Source organism: Malaya genurostris, chromosome 1 (assembly GCF_030247185.1).
Source record: "Malaya genurostris strain Urasoe2022 chromosome 1, Malgen_1.1, whole genome shotgun sequence".
Lineage (NCBI taxonomy): Eukaryota > Metazoa > Arthropoda > Insecta > Diptera > Culicidae > Malaya > Malaya genurostris.
This window is the reverse complement of record NC_080570.1, coordinates 97315359-97337304: the sequence shown is the minus strand read 5'-3', so window position 1 is coordinate 97337304 and position 21946 is coordinate 97315359. Positions and strand designations below refer to the sequence as shown.

Below are 21946 nucleotides of genomic sequence, written 5' to 3'. Positions count from 1 at the left end.
TATCCGTTCATGAACTGACGCTTCATGGGCCAACTGCATTTGATTGTGACGCTCATTTATAACATGTTAAGCTACTAAATCTCGGAAGCTTTAATTATTGTAATTTATAAAATGATGTAAAACTGAGTATCAAAGTGCACCACCCTGATTCCAAAAGCTCGTTCAATACAGCTCGAATACGCTCTTTTTTATGCTTTCCTCTTCCATTACAGTAATTCACTCGATGCTCCGAGGCTGATGGTGATCCACTTTTTACGTGGCAGCAATTTGTTTTATCGATATTTTTGGAATATCACAAACATAATGGAACAACGAGAGTGCAGTGGTTTGGCTTTGTCTTCGTGGGTCTAAGGAAGCGAAAGAGTGCTTAGTTAACTTTGTTTTCATAAAACTATAACCAATTATTGTGGATGTTCTGAATCAATTAGATTCTTGGAAGTGGCGCAATGAATAACAAACCGTGGCAGTTCAATTTATTTTATTTGCAATTTTTTGTTCTGTAAATTGAGAAAATTTAATGAACTATACGTAAATTGAACCTGAAACTTGCAATGTGAAATTTAATCGGTTAGTCTTTGCTCGCCAAACTACAGAAGGATTCTAAAACCAATACAGAAGTGCTTTTATTTTTGTTACATGATCTCCATCGCCGATGGAACGAGGTTTTATTTATTGTCAGTGCCAAAATAAACGAACTTCAATGAGAACTATTGCGAACGAAGTAAACATGGCCGCGAAACCCTTTCAGCATTAGCCATAGCTATTGTGAATCGAACAAGCGCGTGATATGGCGCATAACTGACTACTACCGTTACTGAGAATCAAGATGAACATTTTCATAACACTCGCAATATTCCAATGTGGCCGATGGGTGGTGAATATCGCTTAGGGCGGAAATGTTGCTCGTAACGAAACAGCAAATATTTAGTATACAATACTGTTCTCTAAAAGCTAATGTTGAGTTACTCCGTATCTGCATATCTCACTGCAGGGTTTTTACTTGGTAAATGGAATAGCAGTGCAATGTGGCTTACCTTTGTTTAGAGAGCAACAGAAATAAATAATAATTCGGTTATTTATAATGAAAACAGCGTCGATTCACTTGCAGCAACCCATTAGTTTTAATTCATGCGAACCAACACAGGTTCAGGCAGCAAAAGCACAGCTGGAGCTTCATAACAAATTGATATATTTTTATATTCATGCAATGGAATCCTATACATATAATGCACTTGAATTTATGTAGTCGGTAAGGAGGACTCGATAGAATCAACAAAATCCGTCAAAATGATTACGGGTGCGAAGTTATTTGTGTTATTTTAGTTAGGTAGTGTGAAATATGCTGACTCTGTTCGATAGATTTACTTGAAGGGTAAGATGAAAATAAGTTTAATCGCTTCGAATTATCGTGTCGCTAAAATAGCAATATCACACATGTTCCGGACTTTTTGTTTTGTGCTATTGCTTCTTAGAGCCGATGCAAAGATATTGTATTCGATTTTATCACATAATTGAGTAATCGACAAAATAACATGGTGACTCAACTAATGAGATAACTATTGGTACAAGAGCCCTACGGTCATGGTACGAATAATCTACTTTGCAACGAAATTAGCAAACCTTTCAACCATCATTGTATCGCGTTATAAATTCTATTTATAAATACATATTGTATCATAATCTACATAGGAGCTTTTTATGTAAATTAATATTGTATCGTTCATATGCTTTAAACAAAATCACAAATATTTTCATCCTTTTCAACGTGAAAATCCTTTGATCGGGTAATCATTTTTCATTTTGACAGCTGTTTCAATTGAGCTGCATGACCTCCACATTTTGCAATCAAATATTTCCAACTACATAGCCAACAACAACCAAACAAAGTTTGCAATTCTAAGGCAACTGGAAAAAGCTTTCCATCGCAACTAAAACTGTTAGGAACTCTCTCTCACACCCTGGTACCTATTTCCAACGAAGGCTCAGAGTAAATAGGGTCATATCCAAGCAGCTTCCTATTCAGACAGCCAACATTTAGTTGAAAATAGCAGTCGCATCTGGATAGAACCGCATTTCGAACCCTGTAGACACATTGATTCTATAGTATTTCTGCAAGTTTATAATGTGATACGGTAAATGTATAGTAGATCATCATTCAAGTGAAGGAAAAATGCTGTGTTGGGAAGGATCTTCTGATTATGAAGCATTCATATCGTCTCAGGAACTGCATAGAGATACCTTCATGCACTCCAGCCGAAAATCGAGTGTCCCGTTGGTAAGATCGTTAGTGGATGATGTTGGAGAGTTTAGGCAAATTTGTTATGCGAAATTTCTGAAAAATTCTTTTTCAATTTCTGTTGTGGTAGAAACGAATAGGAAGTTTTGTTCGGTTTCAGACGTAAGTGGTCTGAAACCGAACAAAACTTCCAATTCCAAAGTATGTCTTTGTTATACTCTGGATAAAGCTTATCTGTCGGCGCTTGGTGAGAGAAATTTCCAATATTCTGTATAAGTAATATATGGCTTATATCATATGACAGTAACAGAGACAGTGTGGATTGTTGCGACCAAATTGAAAGAGAGTCAAGTGGAGACTTGTAAAAATACTCTCACATGGATAATCCACTATACCCAGTGGCCTATGTAGGGGGAATTAAAGTTTTTATGGGTGCGGCAAATCAATCCTTGGAACCTTTTTTGACTTTCTCATATAGAAAACTTATGCAATCACTTGAAAACCCGAGAAGTAAAAATTGTTTCATATTCCATTCGACTCAGTTCATCAAGCTGAGCAATAGCTGTGTATGTATGTATGTGTCGAATAATCTCACTAGGATTTCTCGGAGATGGTTGAATCGATTTTGACAAATTTAGATTCAAATGAAAGGTCTCGTGTTCCCGTGTTGAAAGATTTAGTGGTCCCATACGAGATTCCTGAATTTCATCCGTATCCGACTTCCGGTTCCAGAATTATAAGGTAAAGTGTGTTAAACATTTCATACCGTCACTTATAGCGGCGATACAAAACACGTAAAACAATTTCTAAGATGGCCTCAAAACTACACCAATTGGTAGCTATTATCCGTAAACAGCCAAACTAACCGATTCGCAGCTGTCCTGGTTCCCGGTTTTCGATTAACGATGGGAGATAATAGTCATATACTCAAAACTGGATCTCACTCACATTTCTCAGAGATGGCAGAACCGATATTCCCTCTCTTTTGAAATAAAAGATCTTATGTTCCTACGAAAATATTAAGAAAATTCAACCAAATTTACACCGTCGTTAAGAATACTATGTTAAAATCGTATGAAATGTTCAAAATTTTCATAAAATCTAGTAGAGTTTATACGTCATGTTAGTTGATGGCCATACGAACCGACTTCGATTAAACCGGTTCTTTAGTTCCTGTGCCGGAAGTACCTACTTCGTTGCCTTGTGAATGGCCTAAACGATCAGAGAACTGTTTCATTCTGTAGGTTATACTAGAAAAACGATCTGTTTAGTTTCTTTCTAAAATCGAAGAGAAACATTTGGAATAGAATACCACAATGTTATGTATGAGAATATAATTGATATGAGACATCATTACACTACTAGATAGATGAAAACAGGTTTTTTTTACTCACTAAAACCAATCCCGATTTACTTTTTTGCTCACTAAACCAACGATGGAGCGCACAATCAAGTTTAGCTCCGGGTACAAGTCTTACGACACAGATAAAATATTTTGTGAATTTACATCAATTTTCATGCCCATATTTGGAGCAGACAATTGAATGCAAAACTACTTTACAAGTCCTTATTTTTCAATGTACTTTGAAAGCAAAACTAAACATTTTTTAAAACGAATAGTCTTGTTTATTGAAAAATCAATGATTCAAATTTAATTTTACATCAATCATGGTTTTAAATCAGATTCTCTATTCAACTGATGTCTATTTCACAGTGCTATTTATTTACATTTCGTGTAAACTTCATTTTTTTCTGTATAGGTACGCCACTGAACTAAGCACCATTCTAAGACCATATCTCAGACAAATGTTTCTTGAATGAAAATTTGCGTCTGCTAAGCGATTTTGATTGAACTAGGTGGAGAAAATAGTACAACTTGAACTGCTTCAAGCTTTGATTAGCCGAAGGCGAAACATGATTAAATCGAAATAGAATATGTGCTTATTGCACAAACTAGAAAATCCCTAAATGTTCGAATTCTGCGGCGAGCAGGTGTTCACTTTTTTACGCCCGAGCCATCAGAAAGGATATTTCACCTCGGTGCAATACCCATAAAGTGATACATACAGGGTGCTCCATCTTTTAGGTCGGTATGTAAACGCCGAATAATTTTCTCATTTCCCAATCGAGTGATTGCATCAGATATTTTTAGAAAATGTCATTTCTATACAATTTTTCTATTGATCGCTTCACACCGAAACAACGCGCTGAAATGTGATTCTTTACATCGAAATATGCATATGGGAAAATATCATGATAAAAAGGCACCATATGACAATACTATTTATTTAACCTCCCCGTACTTCGTTTTGTGAGGTTATCTGAACCAAGACAAACATCCGTACTCTTTAACACGCGGGATGCTCGAAAAAGTAATGGCAAACTCATAAAAAAGAGTCATTTTGAATTGCTAGTAAAGGTGACCACTTAATTAATATTATTTTTAAAAACTAGTCCAAAAAATTGCAAGGAACCAAACTGAATGAAAATATATTACTTATAGAAATCGGTTGTTTTTTCTCACAGTTATTTAATGTTTCAATACATAAAAGATGGAGCACCCTGTACATAGCGTAAACTTTGCGTCTGCTTAGCGGCTTAAATTGAACTGCTAGACTCAGATACATCTAGTGATGTGACTCGTATTATCATAACTATTAATGTGGGATTTAAAAAAAACTGTTCATTGAAAAGAAACAGGAAGTACATAGCATATCTTTATGACAAAAGCGTAAATACTCTTAAATTTGATATTTTTACACCGCCTACTTTATATCTACGGAGCCGTATAAAATGACCAGCTGAATTTAAAACAATCTTTTGTTACTATAATCCCTATTTGGAATGTGGAAAAAAGAATTGTATCGGTGCATTTATACTAAGGTTTGACTTATTGTCGACAATTTTTTTTACCACACAATTAAATAACGCGGAACAACTGAGTTTACAAAAACTAGCAACATACAGAATGTTGATGCCGATTATTTCGGATTTGCATAGTTCAGTGAAAGAAACTATCAAATTGCTGTAGGAGATTCATTTTTGGGATTATGAAAAGCTAAATTGTGGAATTCTTTTTTTTACGACAATAAACACTGCTCGGAGCATTTTTCTCGAACGCGAAGCAGACAAATGCTGTCCTTATTCGCACTCATTTGGTGCGAATTTTACGCTGCGAAAAGTTCACAAAGCTAATCAATTTCTTCTAGATTTGCACGAAACTGATTTGCAAAAAAAAACAAATTGTATAGTAATTGTATCGTTGTCCACTTTTCGTTGTATTTTGCTCCTATGCAAACGACCAGCAATCGATCTTCTTTTAAGAGAAACTGTTTCTGCGAACGTCCCGTTTCATATTTTAACACATATCACCCTATAATTTCGGAACCAGAAATCAAATCCAAACAGCTATACCTGTTTTAAACAGATTTTTACCTCCGATTCACAAAAATCAAACTTTATAGTTCTTTAGATAACATTTTTAGCCATTAAAAGGGCTGATTTAGCATAATGTTCCCCATCTTTGTCCACTTTTTGTTGTATTTTGCTCCAATGCAAACGACCAGCAATCGATCTTCTTTTAAGAGAAACTGTTTCTGCGAACGTCCCGTTTCATATTTTAACACATATCACCCTATAATTCCGGAACCAAAAATCAAATCTAAACAGCTATACCTATTTTAAACAGATTTTTACCTCCGATTTGCAAAGAAAAGCAAACTTAATAGTTCTTTAGATAATATTTTTAGCCATTAAAAGGGCTGATTTTGCATAATGTACCCCATCGTTGTTCACTTTTCGTTACATTTTGCTCCAACGCAAACGACCAGCAGCAGGCTGACCCAATCGATCTTCTTTCAAGAGAAACTGTTTTGGCGAACGTCCTTCATTTAAAATTCTCAAAGAATTGTTACGAAAAAAAGTTTCGCAAAGATAAAAATATGTTTATATGGAATACAACAAAACACTTGCCCAAATATCCCATACAAACGTTAGCAGTGATTTTGACAATAGTTGTTTGATCCTACGTTAACCTGCGCAAGCCAAACTCATGAATTTTAGCTGGAAGCCATGTTGAAATATAAATCTTTCAAGGGATTGAAAAAACTGACTAACAAAAAATAGTTTTATAAAAAGCTTTCAATACCAACATGGTTTTAATGAAGATATTTCGAGACCGACTTTGAGATAGTGGGTAGTGTTTTATGATAATATGATTTATTTTATTATTGCATAGCTATAATGCAATTATTAAACCAAGAATAATGCTAAAATTTGACAAAGAAAATTATTTATATAAAAAGTGAAGAGCATCCAAAAAGTGTTTTTTCCAAGAAGTGAAGAACACGAGACCGGGGTTCCCCGGTGCTCGATAGACAAAATTCTTGTCTATGCCATCAATAGTCAGTCTAATCGGGATAGCACAAATATCTCGAGTTGTGAACGGAGATATTTTGATATATATATATATATATATATATATATATATATATATATATATATATATATATATATATATATATATATATATATATATATATATATATATATATATATATATATATCGATAGCATTATTTGAAAGTATGCATGCTCAAAGCATTTCACGTCAAAATTTTATACCAGTATTGTTGAAATCAACTAAGATTTCATGTTCGTCAAAGAAGATTCCTATTTCAAAATATGATTCTTGGACTACAGCTATAGAAGCTCTTTGCAGAAGTCTGGACAGTGTTTGAGCTGCAGAATTACTTGATTACGTTTGATTATTGCATCTCACTAATACTTGCCATGCAATGATTCTAAATGCTGATAATCGGCTGCGAAGTCTGTTGAAACAGAAAGGTCCACAAAAGGAATGTAATGCCAAGACTGCACACTTTACACAACTATGTACTTACTAACTTTATAACAATTAGAATGGTTGGAAACGCGGTACTAATCTTCAATTAGAAATTTTGCCGAATGTAATAGATTAGTATAATTTCAGTTATTAAGAATATTCTGTACGTTTCGTCTTTGAACCTAACCCATAAATCTATTACCGGCTGTGAAAAGTACCTTGCACCTCCATAAAAAATCGATTAAAGCATGACGTTTATGAATCGAGCTTTGTTTCAAATTTGAATATAATTCGATTCTGTACAACAAACGTACGTACAGTTTTCAAAAATTTTAACATCATGGTATTAGTTCATAGTTCTAGGAATATGCTTCGAGCATGCATGCATCTACAACCTGCCTTCAATGTTTTACATCCAAGAATTAAATCCTTAAATCTTTGTCAGCCAAAAAGTTAGATACTGTTTGCGACCTCTCATGATGATGACGATCCTATGTTTCCGGTATCTGATACCAAAAATGCCCAATGTAACTGACCTTAATATTTTGCGGGAGAGTACGCGAGTGTTCAATAATTTGCTATCGAGCAAACATTCTTCGTAAATAGAACGACTAGAAGGCCAACCTGACTCACGCCCGCTCACTAGTAATTGTGTAATCGAACAACTATATCTGTTGTTAGCATAAACGGAACACCATAAAACTGGATTTACATAAGCAACAGTAGCATAATTCGGATCCACATCCAATACAACGAAACTAACCCTGCCCAAACTGAAACATCGAAGACGAACAAACTCTAGATTCATTCGTTGCTAGCACGTTGTTGGGTATGGGAGTTTCTTTTCGGAATTGGTCAAAATATGTGATAATAGTGCACTGTGTGTGAAAAGCAATGTGAAAATCTTCTTATGTTTTAATTGGATTAACAGCTTGCTACTTGTTGGCCGGGATGTTCCTGTGAAGAAGAAATAACAAGATCCGATATAGCGCATCGGCTATGTCTTACGAAGTGCAAGTAAATATTTAATAATATGATACGGATGAGACGTGATAACTACTCAATTTTACTTAGAATGATAGATACCTAAAGCCATAGTTCTACTTAAAGTGAGAACTTTGATGTAGTTGTGAGGGAATATGGAGAAAAAATTCTGCAAAAAAAAATGAATCCTCGAAGGTATTAAGGGCGTGATTGTTTTATCAATTTTCCATTTTTCAACTTGCTCCATGGGACGTGCCAGAAAATTGTTCTCAAATCAAGGGGCGCGCTATAAACTTTTAGAGAAAAAGTTTGTTTTGAACACTGCTTCTCTCAACGAAGGACGATCAGACATTGACCTAAAGTACGATTGAAACATTTAACGCAAACCAAAGGTCTTTTTTAATATGTTTGAGTGTCTGATAATCACAACGTAGTACAAAATAACGGTTTAATTGACATACCCCTTGATATTCAATTATTTTTTGATTCCACACCATAAACTGCCATACTAACTTTCGCTACTGTTCGTGAAAATTTGCTTTTGTATCTACATGACTCTCTTTGGGTGATTGAGTATTCCCCTAAAACGGGAATGCGACGGAATTTTGCCATTCGCGATCAAATTCACCACTTCATCAGCAGTTCCAGTTTAACGAGCAAATAAATAAATAGCGCCAATCACCTGGGAGACCTGCCACTCTCTATCTCCCTGTCTACTTCACCTTGCCCGACCGTGTCAACCAATAGTTAGCGACAGCTAAACGGATCGAAAATGGGGTCAACTTTTTTCGGCGCCTGTTTCGAAAATGGGAAAAGTCAAGCGAAAAACTTTTTATTTTCAATTCCGCTCCTCCACAGTTTGAAGTAAGCAGTAGCGAAATGAAACCGGACAGTTCATTCATAAATACTAGGTACGTGTACGATCGAAGTTTTGCAATCTAAAATTATCGATCTGGGACTTGTTTTGAGGTAAACTTTTTTAATATTGTATTCTTTGAACAGGTGCCAACGGAAGGGACGAAAGCTTTCTCATTTACATTGGAATTATCAGCTGGAGTAGAGCAAATATTCACGCAAAAATTTATTTTCTCTTCATTTAAATATAGATGAATTTCACCGTGAATTTTTTCATTCGGTGCTATTATTTCTCAAATATGAAGCGTAATCAAACAACAAGCTGGTCATGGTAATTTAAAATGTTGATTGGACAAAATTGCAAATGTTGATATCACACAGAGCGAAAATGTTGACTCCTTTTTTAACTTACATACTTATTCCTTATGTAAATGTGGTAACCACGATAGTTATATAACATGATTGTTTCCTCAATTTCCTTATCGATACAATTATGATATTCAGTCAAAAGCATTCGCTTTAGAATGCAGATTCTGTAAAGCTCTATAACATTTTCATTTTAAAAAGTATACTTTTTTTGAATGGAGATAAAAAAGCTAAGACAGATAATTTTCCCACGTAAAGTAATTATTTAAGCTCACTTGCGAAAAAAATCTACGTCCTTGCGAGCGGCCTTCCGGCAGTTAACCAGAACATTTGCCATGACGGACGAAAACATTATGAATTCCTCCTTAGTTTTCGCGACAAAATTGTAGGAGTAGATCTTACGCTTCAGATTGCCCCAGAAATTTTCGATAGGGCGCAGCTGGGGGACACTGGGCGGGTTCGTCGACTTGGGTGCCACATCGATATTCAGCCGCTCCATCTCCTCCAACGATCGCTTCGAGTAGTGTGCCAACGCCAGATCCGGCCAGAACACCGCGTTTTTGCCCTTATGATATTTCGCAACTTCCGGCAGGCATTTCGTACTATAAATTTCACCATTTAAGGTCAGTGCGGAGCAAAAGAAGAGCGGCGTTGACATCCTCTTCTCGCTGATTGTTAGCTACAGCAGCTCTTTATTGGGGAACTTGGTGTGTGAAATGAACTTTATTTCGGAGCTCACTTCCTTAGTGGGGGAAGTAAAATACGAAGTGCCCTGCCAGTCTTTGCTATCCAGAGTGAGATAAGTTTCATCATCCATCACCACCGCCACGTCGTGATTCGCAGAGAAAATCGAGTTGACCATCTTATTCAGCCGCTACCGTTGCATCATTGCCTGCAGCTCCGAAACCAGTTGGCGCGACTTCCGCTTCCTGACATCTATGTTCATGTTTGCCAGGTACTTTTTTACTGTTTGCCTGTTCACAGCGATGTAGCCACTTTTATATCGGTCTTCCTCTTCAACTTCCTTTGGAGCTTCGAGTCGCTCAGGGTCGTCGGCCGTGTGGAACCGGGCTTTTTGTCGATGCACTAATTGTTATCTAATATTGCCAAGATGTTGAAAATGCCGGAACGGACGTATCCGGCGTCCATAAAGTGCCGAACGATGTCCGTTCTCTACGCGACGGCGTACCGTTCTTCAAGGGCTGAGGACACTACCGTAAAGTGGTAGTCAAATTAAATTTTCTTGGAAACGGTGCAGAATATAGAAAACCCACCTGACAATGTCTTCGAAATTTAGTTGAGAATATTCTGTGAAATTTTCAGAATGATTCATTGAGTTTAGCGGTCGTGTTGTATTTTTTTCTGACTGAAGAACTGCTGAAAATTGGAACGCTCGGAAATGCATACCTCTACTTGTTCATCGAATATCTCGGCTTCGAAGGCTTGTATCATAAATCTACCGTGACAAAGTCTAAATAATTTAGTTTAGATGCGATTAGTACATAAAAACATATATGTTATCGCGATAAAAATAGTCTTGTATTTTTCTGTGAAACAGTCAGTTTCAATGCATCCACCATTTTTTTTCGCTTTGATTTCCTGCTGGCATTCTGAAAAAAGAGAGAGAAATAAAATTGGGTCGACAAGGCTGCCAAACACACAGGCATTCAATCTTTGTGAAAGTTGAATATTTTTTCATTGGTCATTGGAATCATGAATGTCGAACCCATACGATCGATTAATGTGATAAAACTTCTCACCAAAATAATAAAATGTATGCTGGCAACCTGGTACAGTTTGCTCATATACGAGAGAGTACAAGAGAAATACGATACGCAAAGGGAATTGGGCGAGCCACGTGGTCGATTTAAAACTCAACACGTGGCTCTGTGTCCTCAGACCTTAAACGCACACACTCCTGAGCGTAGTTGCGGCACTATTTTGCTATCGACTGATAGAGCTGTCAAATTCTGTCTGCTGACTCATGGGTTACTATGATTGATGCTGCATGGGTAGTTTCGTCAGTGTGGGTGAAAGTGATCCCATGAAAAATCGGCAATTTAAGCCCATTTTTTAAAAAGCAAACGTTAGAATTCCCGTCCAAGTAATAAAATTCCAATAAATATGATCCAAATGTTATCTTCATAAACTAAGTTAGAACTTAGTTTTTTTGTTTGAGGTTTTGGTTGCTGAGTTCTAGTGCGCTATGTCTTGAAAATATGAAGTAATGACACACAATTTTCTCTGAAATATCTAGACCGATTTCCATAAAATTAAATTGAAATGAAAGTTATCATGGTCCCATAGACTGCTGTAGAATTTTGTAGTGATTCAACATCCAGTTTCGGAATTATAGGGTGATTATTATCAAAAATGTCAGTTTCAATTCGTTTGAATTTCTACAAGGATGACATAAAGAGAAGCGAGATTCTCAAAACTAGTCAAAAATTCTACTAGTTCACAAGACTCCTTAGTTGAAGGGTATGAAAAACTCCTTTTCCCGGTTCTAGAACCATCGTTCAAAATAGTTGAAAACGTCAGAATGGAACTCAAATCTATTGATCAGAGATGGCTGAACGATTTCCTGAAACATACATTCAAATATAAGGCCCCGTTTGCGCTATGATACAATTGCTATTGTCAGGGGCGGTGGAAGCCCTATTGGGAAAATACTAAACTTCACACCTGGAAAATGTATGGGTGTGGAATTCCACCTTTAACCAGTAAACCGCTCCTCCCCTCCAACCTATCACCAGCACATTTTCACTCCACATCTGGATTAAATCTATTTCACCGCCCTGGCTTGATAGCACAAACACTTTAGAATTTTATCTGGATTCTGCTTCCTGTGTCGGAATGGATGAGGAGTTAAAAATTTACATATTTCATAAAAATGACGTCTCAAATGCAGATTTCAAATCTCGTGTCTGTTAGTTCCTGGCCCAATGAGATGCAATCTTGCTCAACAATTTCCGGTTCCGAACCACCGGAAGTAGTGCTCAAAAACCGGGTTTGTCTTTCTCATATCAATAAGCTATACAATCACTAGGGAAGTGGACTTTCGAACCAAGGCCCAGAGGGTAGAGTCTCATATGAACTAATATCCAGTTCCGATGCAGGGTGACATATTTCAATCTGTCGTTTAAAGTAACGATGCAAAAGATGTACAGGGTGCGTCAGTTGGATGTATCATATTTAAGGACATTGAACAACCCCGCCATTTGTCATGTGATTTTCACAAATAAACAATTTTTTAAGGATATTTTATGTCATTTATTTCAAATCAAAAAAATAAGTTTACTTCATTCATGACGGAATGCAGTTCTTTTGCGGGTATTTAACAAGTATCGTTTTAAAAAAAAATTTCTAGAAACCTTCAATCATGACCTCAACAAACCTCCTAATCTAATGTTACTAAGCATTTACCTCACATTTCATTATTTCATTTCCATAGCCTTGGAGTACAACTACCCATGCAACACACAATATGGAACAAATCTCCGGTCCACCAGCTCGAACCGGGACCTGCTATCAAACACCTCGTTCTCATCCGTGGCGACCGACAATGGGCTACGAAGCAGTACAAGTTACTCCACTCCACGAACAACCGCTTAGCAATTCATTGGTGGCCTCTTCCTATTCTCCAGCGGCCATGTGCGCCGATCCAGTTACCTTTCCAAATCTTGTCACCGGCTTCGAACGAAATCCCCAACATGCTGCCCGTGCTGCCCTCTACACCCGTTATACACCAAACGAATGGACCACATCAAACGTCACGACGTACGCCGATGCGGACAAGAATCGAAACTATGCGGAGAAGGTACGATCGGAAGCGGTTCGACTTATGCGAGAAACAGATGAGAAAACCTCCCAAGGTCAGCGAGATGCAGCAAGGCGTCTAGGAGAACGCATAACCGACATCACATTCTGGAGAAATGAGTTGGCAACCGAACTAGAAAAACTGATTGCCGAGTCGGCTCAACTCACAGATACGAAGCGGAACGTGCAGAAAGCTTTGCAAGATCTAGAGCCGCCCTTGCACATCGCTCAAGAGTGCCTGTATCATCGCGAAGGGCGTAAAAGTATCGAGTTGGTACATGATCACGTCGAGAAAAGCCTACTTGTTGAGGTGGACAATCTGCGATCATGTCAGGAAAAACTATCACAATTGCTGGCAAGAATCATTAAACAACTGGCTGATTGTCGAGCCGCGCAACACTCACTGGAGGATGACATCAGCCATAAGGAATCAGCCTTGGGGATCGATTCATTGTGTCATCAGGTAAGGTTAATTTTATGTTAGGGATTCAAAGTTGAGCGTTTTTCAGGATAAAAAAGCCAATAAATAATCCACAAAGTTCCAACTCTCGAGTCACTAGCGGAGAATCCTATTTGTTTTCTTTGTTCTTTCGTTTTGTATTATTCTTCATGCATATTTATCATTCTGGTTAAACCAAGATTAGCACCCGACTAATCTTAAAATTTCAATGAAAAAAAACAACACTTACGTGACGGGAGAAAGTCTTTGGAATGAAATAACAGAAATGACAATTTGAGAAAAAAAATATTAGAAGACTGAACAAGAGTTCGCACTTCCAGGGCAGAAGGTAAATTACATTATTGATTGCATGTGGAATTTTCTCCTGCGGAAGCATCGCACAAGGACGATACTGAAAATTAAACAACGCGTAAGCCGTGTAAAGTCAGACTTACGGATTCCAAATTGTTCCAAATTTTCTTCTAAAAACAGTTTCCTCATTGATACATTAAAACAAAATGTATAAAACACACGTACCACGTGCAATATCACCAATCAGAGCTCTTTAATTTATCTCTCTCATCTGTCTCGTTTGCAGTTGAATAACTACAGCCGCGGGATTAATTACTACGGTGGTATAGAAAAATATGACCCGACTGTTAGTACCCCAAGCACGTGGTCCGGTTCCAGCAGTACTCGCATTAACAAGTAATTAATTTGCTACCTTTCTCGCACCAGAACTATCTGATTTATTATTGGCATTGCACCAACCGAACCGATTCCAATCTGAATCGTATCCCTACCTCACCATTTCCGACTCAGCTACTGTGTGCTGCGTGAAAATCCCGTTTTTCCTCGTGATAGGAAACGTGCCTTTCGCCACGAGATAATCGCACTCGTAATTGCGGTAATTTATGAAGGTTTATTTGAACGGATTTTAACCGTACACTATTTGTTTTTTTCATCCCCGATGTTCCACCCATAAAATCATCAAAGCTCACACTCGGAACGCTCAAAATCCTGCCAACTACGAAGTGACGCTGAATCCCTCATCAATGCTGTAGCCACATCTGTTTGGGACTGCTGGAGCAACACAAACAATGCATTCAACAACCGATCATCTGAAATGCTCGAAGCAAAGAGTAAAATGCAATTGCATCTACACAAAGTGAGTCTATATTTTTAATACGGTTTACAGCACCGGCATAACTACTTTGTAAAAATGTTTCTCAATCAATCCCCGCTACGATATATTGCATCCAGTATTCAAACATGACGAATAATATAATTATATATTTATATTTTTACTGCATGTTACAATGAATGCAAATCCACTTGAAAGCAACATAATTATTCTATCTCAACTACTAATATTGTTTACTTGTTTAGATTTAATTGAAGGTGATTGAATTGTTGTTACTGCTGCAAAAAAACGAGGTTATAGAAATTTTAAAAAAACATCGATGAATCGATTTAAAACCAGTTCGCAACGAACTGTCATACATATCCCGCACACACAATTGATAGACAGCTCTAGGACTAGCTACAATTATCTCGGCTATATATTTTTTAATTTCGAATTCTATCTGTATCTGTATCGACAATAACCGACAATTTAATATCTTAGGAAAACGCAAATGCAGTTTTCTTCGGTGGTGGTTGAGCGAAAATTAAAAAGACAAATATCAGCTCGTTTAGTACATTTTTCTGAATAAACTGAAGTTTTTTTCTTGAACATTCAGCGAACAGTAGCTTAAAAATTTGCTTCTGCGTTTTTCATCAGTGGCTCTTTTCGTGAGATAGTTTATTCTGCTGCAATATTTTTACATTCTCAACTCCTGCGAAAGAATCTCACTTATCCTTGATTTCTGATTTTTTTTGCGATAATTGATAAAAGTCAATCTTTTGTGATTGTAATTACTGCGGAACATTATTTCAGGTTTCAACAGATTTTGTAGATATTTTCAAGCATTTAGTACTTTTACATGGCTAGTTGCAATAGGTTATGATTCTATTAACAATAATAATACTACTAAGCGATTTGTGTACTCAGCCACCGATCCAGAGTAACAACTATTAAACAAAATTCATCCTCATCTTACATATCACACAAATGGAAAATTTTCTCTACAATGATTTTGAAATGATTTGAACAAAAAGACGATTTTGCGATGGTCATAAAGAGCATTGCCACAAGCAGAGATGTCTATCTCCCCTGTGTGACGAAGAACAAGCAAAATTTCTCCCCTCGCACTGACAACTTCAACGAGAGCTTTTCTCTTTCACATTTATACACCACTGTTGTATAGAGTGTGCACACATCATGAGTGCGTTTGTTTATTTCCTTTTACCTCTTCCACTGAATCGCACCAAAGTGCTAAAGCATTAGCTAATAAATTCTCCGAGGTGGATGCAGATACTTTCACAGAGGTGTACACGCCGGTGAGCACTCTGCTGTATAGTTTTCGTAGATGAAGCGTGGACACGCAAAATCAGCAAAATAAAACAATTTATCGTAAAATTTTCGATTTTCCTTGCAAATTTTTCATAGCAAGGCCAGATCTACTCTCTATTAATTGAAGTTCACAGAAGTGTTCGCTCACCGTCACGCGCCAGTGGTCACTTGGGTGTATTCAGACGAGAGCGCGTGTGAGCGATTCATGCGAAGAGAATGTGTTTCACTCGCGCCAGCTGCTTTAACCACAAGCACACAATCAAATGCTGTCTATTCGACACTGAGAAGATCACTCTGGTGAAATGCCATCTCTGGCCACAAGTACTTCCGCAATAAAATTCAATTACCATTAGCTTCAAGGGATACCAAGTTTCTTTTTAAAATAACCCAGTTCCATTCTAAAGTAAGATTCGCCACAGAAAATAATGATCTGCATAGTGTCGAACATGAAAGCATTATATAAAAGATCTCCACCTCAACTGTTCAACTTGAACCGCTAAGAAGATGTTAATTTCGTCTCTTTGAATTAAAAAGTTGTTTTTTTGCCTTCCTCATATAGAAAGGTTATGCAATCACTGTGAAAAACCGACTTTTGAACCAAGGCCCGGAGGGCCGAGTGTCATATTCCATTCGATTCAGTTCGTCGAGATCACAAAATGTCTGTGTGTGTATGTGTGTATGAATGTATGTGTGTGTGTGACAAATAATGTCACTCAATTTTCTAAGAAATGGCTTAACCGATTTCACAAACTTGAATTCAAATGAAAGGTCTTGAGGTCCCATACAAAGTTCCTGAGTTTCATATGGATCTGACCTACGGTTCCGGAATTACAGGGTGATATGCACCAAAAAAAGGATAAAAATAGTCACACACGTTTCTCAAAGATAGCTGAACCGATTTTCACAAACTAAGATTTAAATGAAAGGTCTTATATCCTTATACAATTTTCCTGAGTTTAATTTGGATCCAACTTCCGGTTCCGGAATTACAAGGAAATATGTGAAAATTTATGAAAAAATATGCAATCAATTTTCTCGGAAATTTCTTGACCAATTTTCACAAACTAAGAAGCAAATAAAAGGTCTAGAAATTCTTTAAAAAGTTTCCAAAAAATTGGTCCAGATCCGACTTCCGGTTTCGGTATTACAGTGCGATTGGTGAAAATTTTCAATTTCATGAGTATTTTTTCACAAGCGATGGCGAAACGAGGTGCACATTTTTTTAAACTTACTCCTAAATTGATCTAGTTGACGGATCTTATTAGTTAGTGATTATATAAAACTACTATAGGACTACTAGTCCCCGGTTTCAGCTTCCGAAAGCACCGGTAATAGTGAAGAAAATCTCAAAAAACGGAACTCCCGTCGATTTCTCAGCAACGGTCAAGCCGTTTTTCACAATTCATGATTCAAATTAAAGCTCTCATTGTCTTTGAATATACTGTGCAATTTCATCCTGATCCGACTTCCGGTTCCGAAATTATAGGGCGATGAGTGTCAAAACATTCAAATTCAAAATGATGATGCAGGGGAACGGGTATAGCGTGATGGGTAAGTCGATGCCTTTCACGCTGCCCACCTGAGTTCGATTCCCAACCCCCGCACATAGGGTCAAAAATCTTTTCTGGACCGAAGAGGTGAATGACAACAATGTTAAAACCTCTATAATCGAAAAAAAATGACAATGCAAAACTGGTTCGCGACGGTACGTGCGGCTATGCTCCATTCACAGCGTGCTTTGTTCAATTTCGTATAGCGTGCAGGATTGCCACATTAAAATTTATATTTTTCAGGTGAAAAATATGTAAATTTGTAATCCTTTTATTCAATTTGTACCTACTTGTTAGTATTATTACAAGATCATGATAACGATGCTTTTCAATAAAAATGCACTTATTGCCCTTCTCAAATAGAAAGTTTATACAATCACTTGAAAAACTGACCCGAAAGGCTAAGTGTTCTATATAATTCGACACAGTTAATCGAACTGAGCAATGTATGTGGGTGTGAGTATGTGTCAAATAATGTCACTCATAAAAAAAATCTCGTAGTCCTTTAGGTTGCTATTGAATTTCACACCGTCATTTAGAGCGACGAAGAGTAAAAGTCTTCTAGATTTGGCTTAAAACTGATTCAATTTGTAGGTTATATTAGTTACATACTAAACGAACCGACTTTGGTTATACTGGTTCCAAGTTCCTGATTCCAGAAGTACCAGAAGTAGTAGCCAAAAAGTTTAAAACGAGACTCACTCAATTTTCACATCATTTGATCGATTTCCACAAACAGGCTCAAATAAAAGTTCCTACAGTCTTATAGGTTGCTGTTTGATTTTATCCGGGTTCGACTTCCGGTTTCAGAACTATAGGGTAAAGTGTGTTTAATCATATAGTGCGACGATGCAAAATAAAGAAAAATTCTTATCAATTTGATATAACTGTTTACAATTTGAAAAGGTTATATTAGTTTATACCCAAAGAAAGTTTCTTATTCTATTCAAGATTGAAAAAAAAATTCTTCACGGAATCTTCTGGTGACATTTTTGAAAATATTAGTAAAATGAGAAAGTCATCATTACATCACTAGGTGGATTTGAACAGGTTTTTTCTTATGGATATGGATAAATATGAATTTTGAAATAATTTAACATTGTCCAGATTTCAGTTGGATGGTCAGTGATAGCTTTTCCCTATTAGTTATTCAATATGATTTTTATCATAAGGATATCATTCACCTTTGTAAATCCATTTTTTTTTGTAGGACGAGAAGACATGAACTTTACTTTTTACACCAACTGGAAATCATTGCAACAGTAGATTGCATGGTTTTGCCTTCCTCACATAGAAAGGCTATGCAATCGCTGTGAAAACCGACTTTACAACCGAGTGTCATATACCACTCGACTCAGTTCGTGGAGATCACAAAATGTCTGTATGTGTATGTGTGTGTATGTATGTATGCGTGTATGTGACAAATAATGTCACTCAATTTTCTCAAACTTAGATTCAAATGAAAGGTCTTAAAGTCCCATACAAAGTTTCATTTGGATCCGACTTCCGGTTTCGGAAATAGTCACACACGTTTCTCAGAGATGGCAGAACCGATTTTCACAAACCTAGATTCAAATTAAAGGTTTTATAGCCTCGAACGATTATCTTGAATTGAATTCATTTAGATCCGACTCCCGGTTCCGAAATTACAAGGAAATACTGCAAATTTATTAAAAAATGCGCACTCAATTTTCTTGGAAATTTCTTAACCGATTTTCACAAACTAATAAGTAAATAAAAGGTCTTAAAATTCTTTGAAAAGTTTCCTAAAAGTTGATCCAGATCCGACTTCCGGTTTCGGTGTTATAGTGCGATTAGTGAAAATTTTCAATTTCATGAGTGTTTTTTCACAAGCGATGGCGAAACGAGGTGCACATTTTTATAAAACTTATTGCTTAATTCATCTAGTAGGCAGATCTTGTTAGTTAGTGAATATATAAAACTACTGTGGGACTACTAGTCCCCGGTTTCTGCTTTCGAAAGCACCGATAATAGTGGAGAAAAGCTCCAAAAACTGAGCTCGCTTCGATTTCTCAGCAACGGTCAAAGCGATTTTCACGAATCACGACTCAAATTAAAGCCTTCATTGTCTTTAAATACACTGTGCAATTCCATCTCGATCCGACTTCCAGTTCCGAAATTATAGGATGAGTGTCAAAACATTTAAATCGTCATTCAAAATGACGATGCAAAACTGGTACGCGCCGATACGTGCGGCTTTGCTCCGTTTGCAGGGTGTTTTGTTCAATTTCGTATAGTGTTCAGGGTTGCCACATTAAAATTTATATTATTCAGGTGAAAAAAATGTAAATTTCTAATTCTTTTATTCAATTAGTACCTACTTGTTATTGTTATTACAAGATAATGATAACGATGCTCTTCTATAAAGATACACTTTTTGGCTTTCTGATGTAGAAAGTTTATGCAATCACTTGAAAAATTTACTAGTGAAAATTGGTTCAGAGAGATAAATGTTCTATATTAATGATATAGAACACAGTTCATCGAGTAGAGCAATGTGTGTGTCTGTGCGTGTATGTGTGTGTGAGTATGTTAAAAAAACAAAAATCTCGTAGTAAGGTAAAATGTGTTTGATCATTTTAAAATTCTTATTAACTTGACATAACTGAAATTGAAATTGTAAAGGTTGTATTAGAAAGTTTCTTATTCTATTCGAAATTGAAAAAAAAACCTTTTCAGAATCTTCTAGTGATATTTTTCAAATATGAGAAAGACATCATTACACCAAATCTGTAGCTAGTCTAATGATGATATGACTATAGGTACAGTCCTCGTATCGTCAGTCTCTTTTTATTATATTGCCAATTTTCATGTTTTATAATAATTTTACCATTCCAGACTCAGCAAGAGATTTTCGACGTTGAGAAACATATTGAGCTCTTGAGAAAGGCAGTGAACGACAAATCTAACCCGATGAGGGTGGCTCAAACTAGACTAGAAGCACGCGCTCACCGTCCGGGAATTGAAATGTGTCGGTAAGTTATGGTTTTCATTATAACATTATTATTTTGAAATGATATCTCTAACCATACTACATCCAATAGCGACAACGCCCATTTACGTTTGGTGGAAGAAGTGTGCACAATCCAGGATTCTGTCGCTACTCTGCATCGTAAATTGCAGGAAGCAGAGGCGCAGCATCAACAATTGCTTAAAACTAAGTCCCAACTTGAAAACAATCTCAAGCAGAAAGTGGACGCACTTTTTATTGATAGAGAAAAATGCATGGGACTCCGTCGATCCTTTCCAGTAAATAATACGATAAAATATTAAATCTTCGGCATATTGTAAGTTGTTCGGATGTAACTCTTAGCACAGACCTTACCATGGATGTACTATTATTGTTATACCATGTAGATTATGCATAATATAGATAGACATTTGCTTGCTCTAAACGATTTTCAATCATATACTTAATTAAGTTATTCGATCAGCAAATAATCACATGTTTATGATAGTCTTCCATCTCTGCAGGCCCAGACGGCATACCAGTCATCTTAAAGAAATGTTCTACCGGGTTAAATGCCCCCCTTTGCCATTTTCAAGAAAGGTGACAAGAGAAGTATCAACAACTACCGTGGTATTATTTGTATAAGCGTTATCCCCAAGCTGTTCGAAAAAGTAATACTGACTCCAATTTTCAACCATTACAAGCAATATATCGATGATTCCCAACACGGGTTTATGCCTAAGCGTTCCACAACCTCCAATCTCTCATCCTTTACATCTTACGTGGCCAACGTTATGTCAAATGATTTTCAGACGATCGTCATCAACACCGATCTTTCCTCCGCCTTCGAAAAAATTAACCATGACATCACAATTGCAAAATTGGATAGACTTGACTTTGGTACAAACGTCCTTCGATGAATACAATCTCAGGAATCACGTGTATCTTGTGGTTAAAATTGGCGATTGTATTTCGAAAGAATTTTTTGCAACATCTGGAATTCCGCAAAGGAGCCATCTCGGCCCTTTAAGGGCTGAGGACAGTATCGTAAAGTGATGTGTTTTTTGCTATTTTCCCGTTTCAAATTAAATTTTCTTGGAAACGGTGCAGAATATAGAAAAACCCACCTGACAATGTCTTCGAAATTTAGTCGAGAATATTCTGTGAAATTTTCAGAATGATTCATTGAGTTTAGCGGTCGTGTTGTATTTTTTTTCTGACTGAAGAACTGCTGAAAATTGGAACGTTCGAAAATGCATACCTCTATTTGTTCATCGAATATCTCGGCTTTGGAGGCTTGTATAAAAGATCTACCGTGACAGAGTCTAGATAATTTAGTTTAGATGAGATTAGTACATAAAAACATATATGTTATCGCGATAAAAATAAAGTCTTATATTTTTATGTGAAACAAAGTCAGTTTCAATGC

At 36.7% G+C, this 21946-nt stretch overlaps 1 protein-coding gene across 7 annotated transcripts; it reads left to right on the top strand.

Annotated features, from left to right (window-relative positions):
- The first annotated feature begins 312 nt into the window (after positions 1–312).
- LOC131425199 (tektin-3-like) lies at positions 313–20965 on the top strand. 7 transcript variants are annotated; one of them, XM_058586864.1, is made up of 8 exons: positions 502–567; positions 992–1372; positions 1808–2275; positions 12738–13565; positions 14140–14249; positions 14538–14709; positions 20406–20542; positions 20612–20965. In XM_058586864.1, exons 3-8 carry the CDS (start codon positions 2171–2173, stop codon positions 20838–20840), a joined length of 1581 nt encoding a protein of 526 aa, XP_058442847.1. In that variant the 5' UTR covers positions 502–567; positions 992–1372; positions 1808–2170; the 3' UTR covers positions 20841–20965. The 7 variants fall into 7 exon arrangements, with proteins under 7 accessions (XP_058442852.1, XP_058442847.1, XP_058442848.1 ...); XM_058586865.1 differs by having other exon boundaries at positions 553–567; positions 1109–1372; XM_058586863.1 differs by lacking the exon at positions 502–567 and having other exon boundaries at positions 609–1372.
- Positions 20966–21946: the final 981 nt, after the last annotated feature.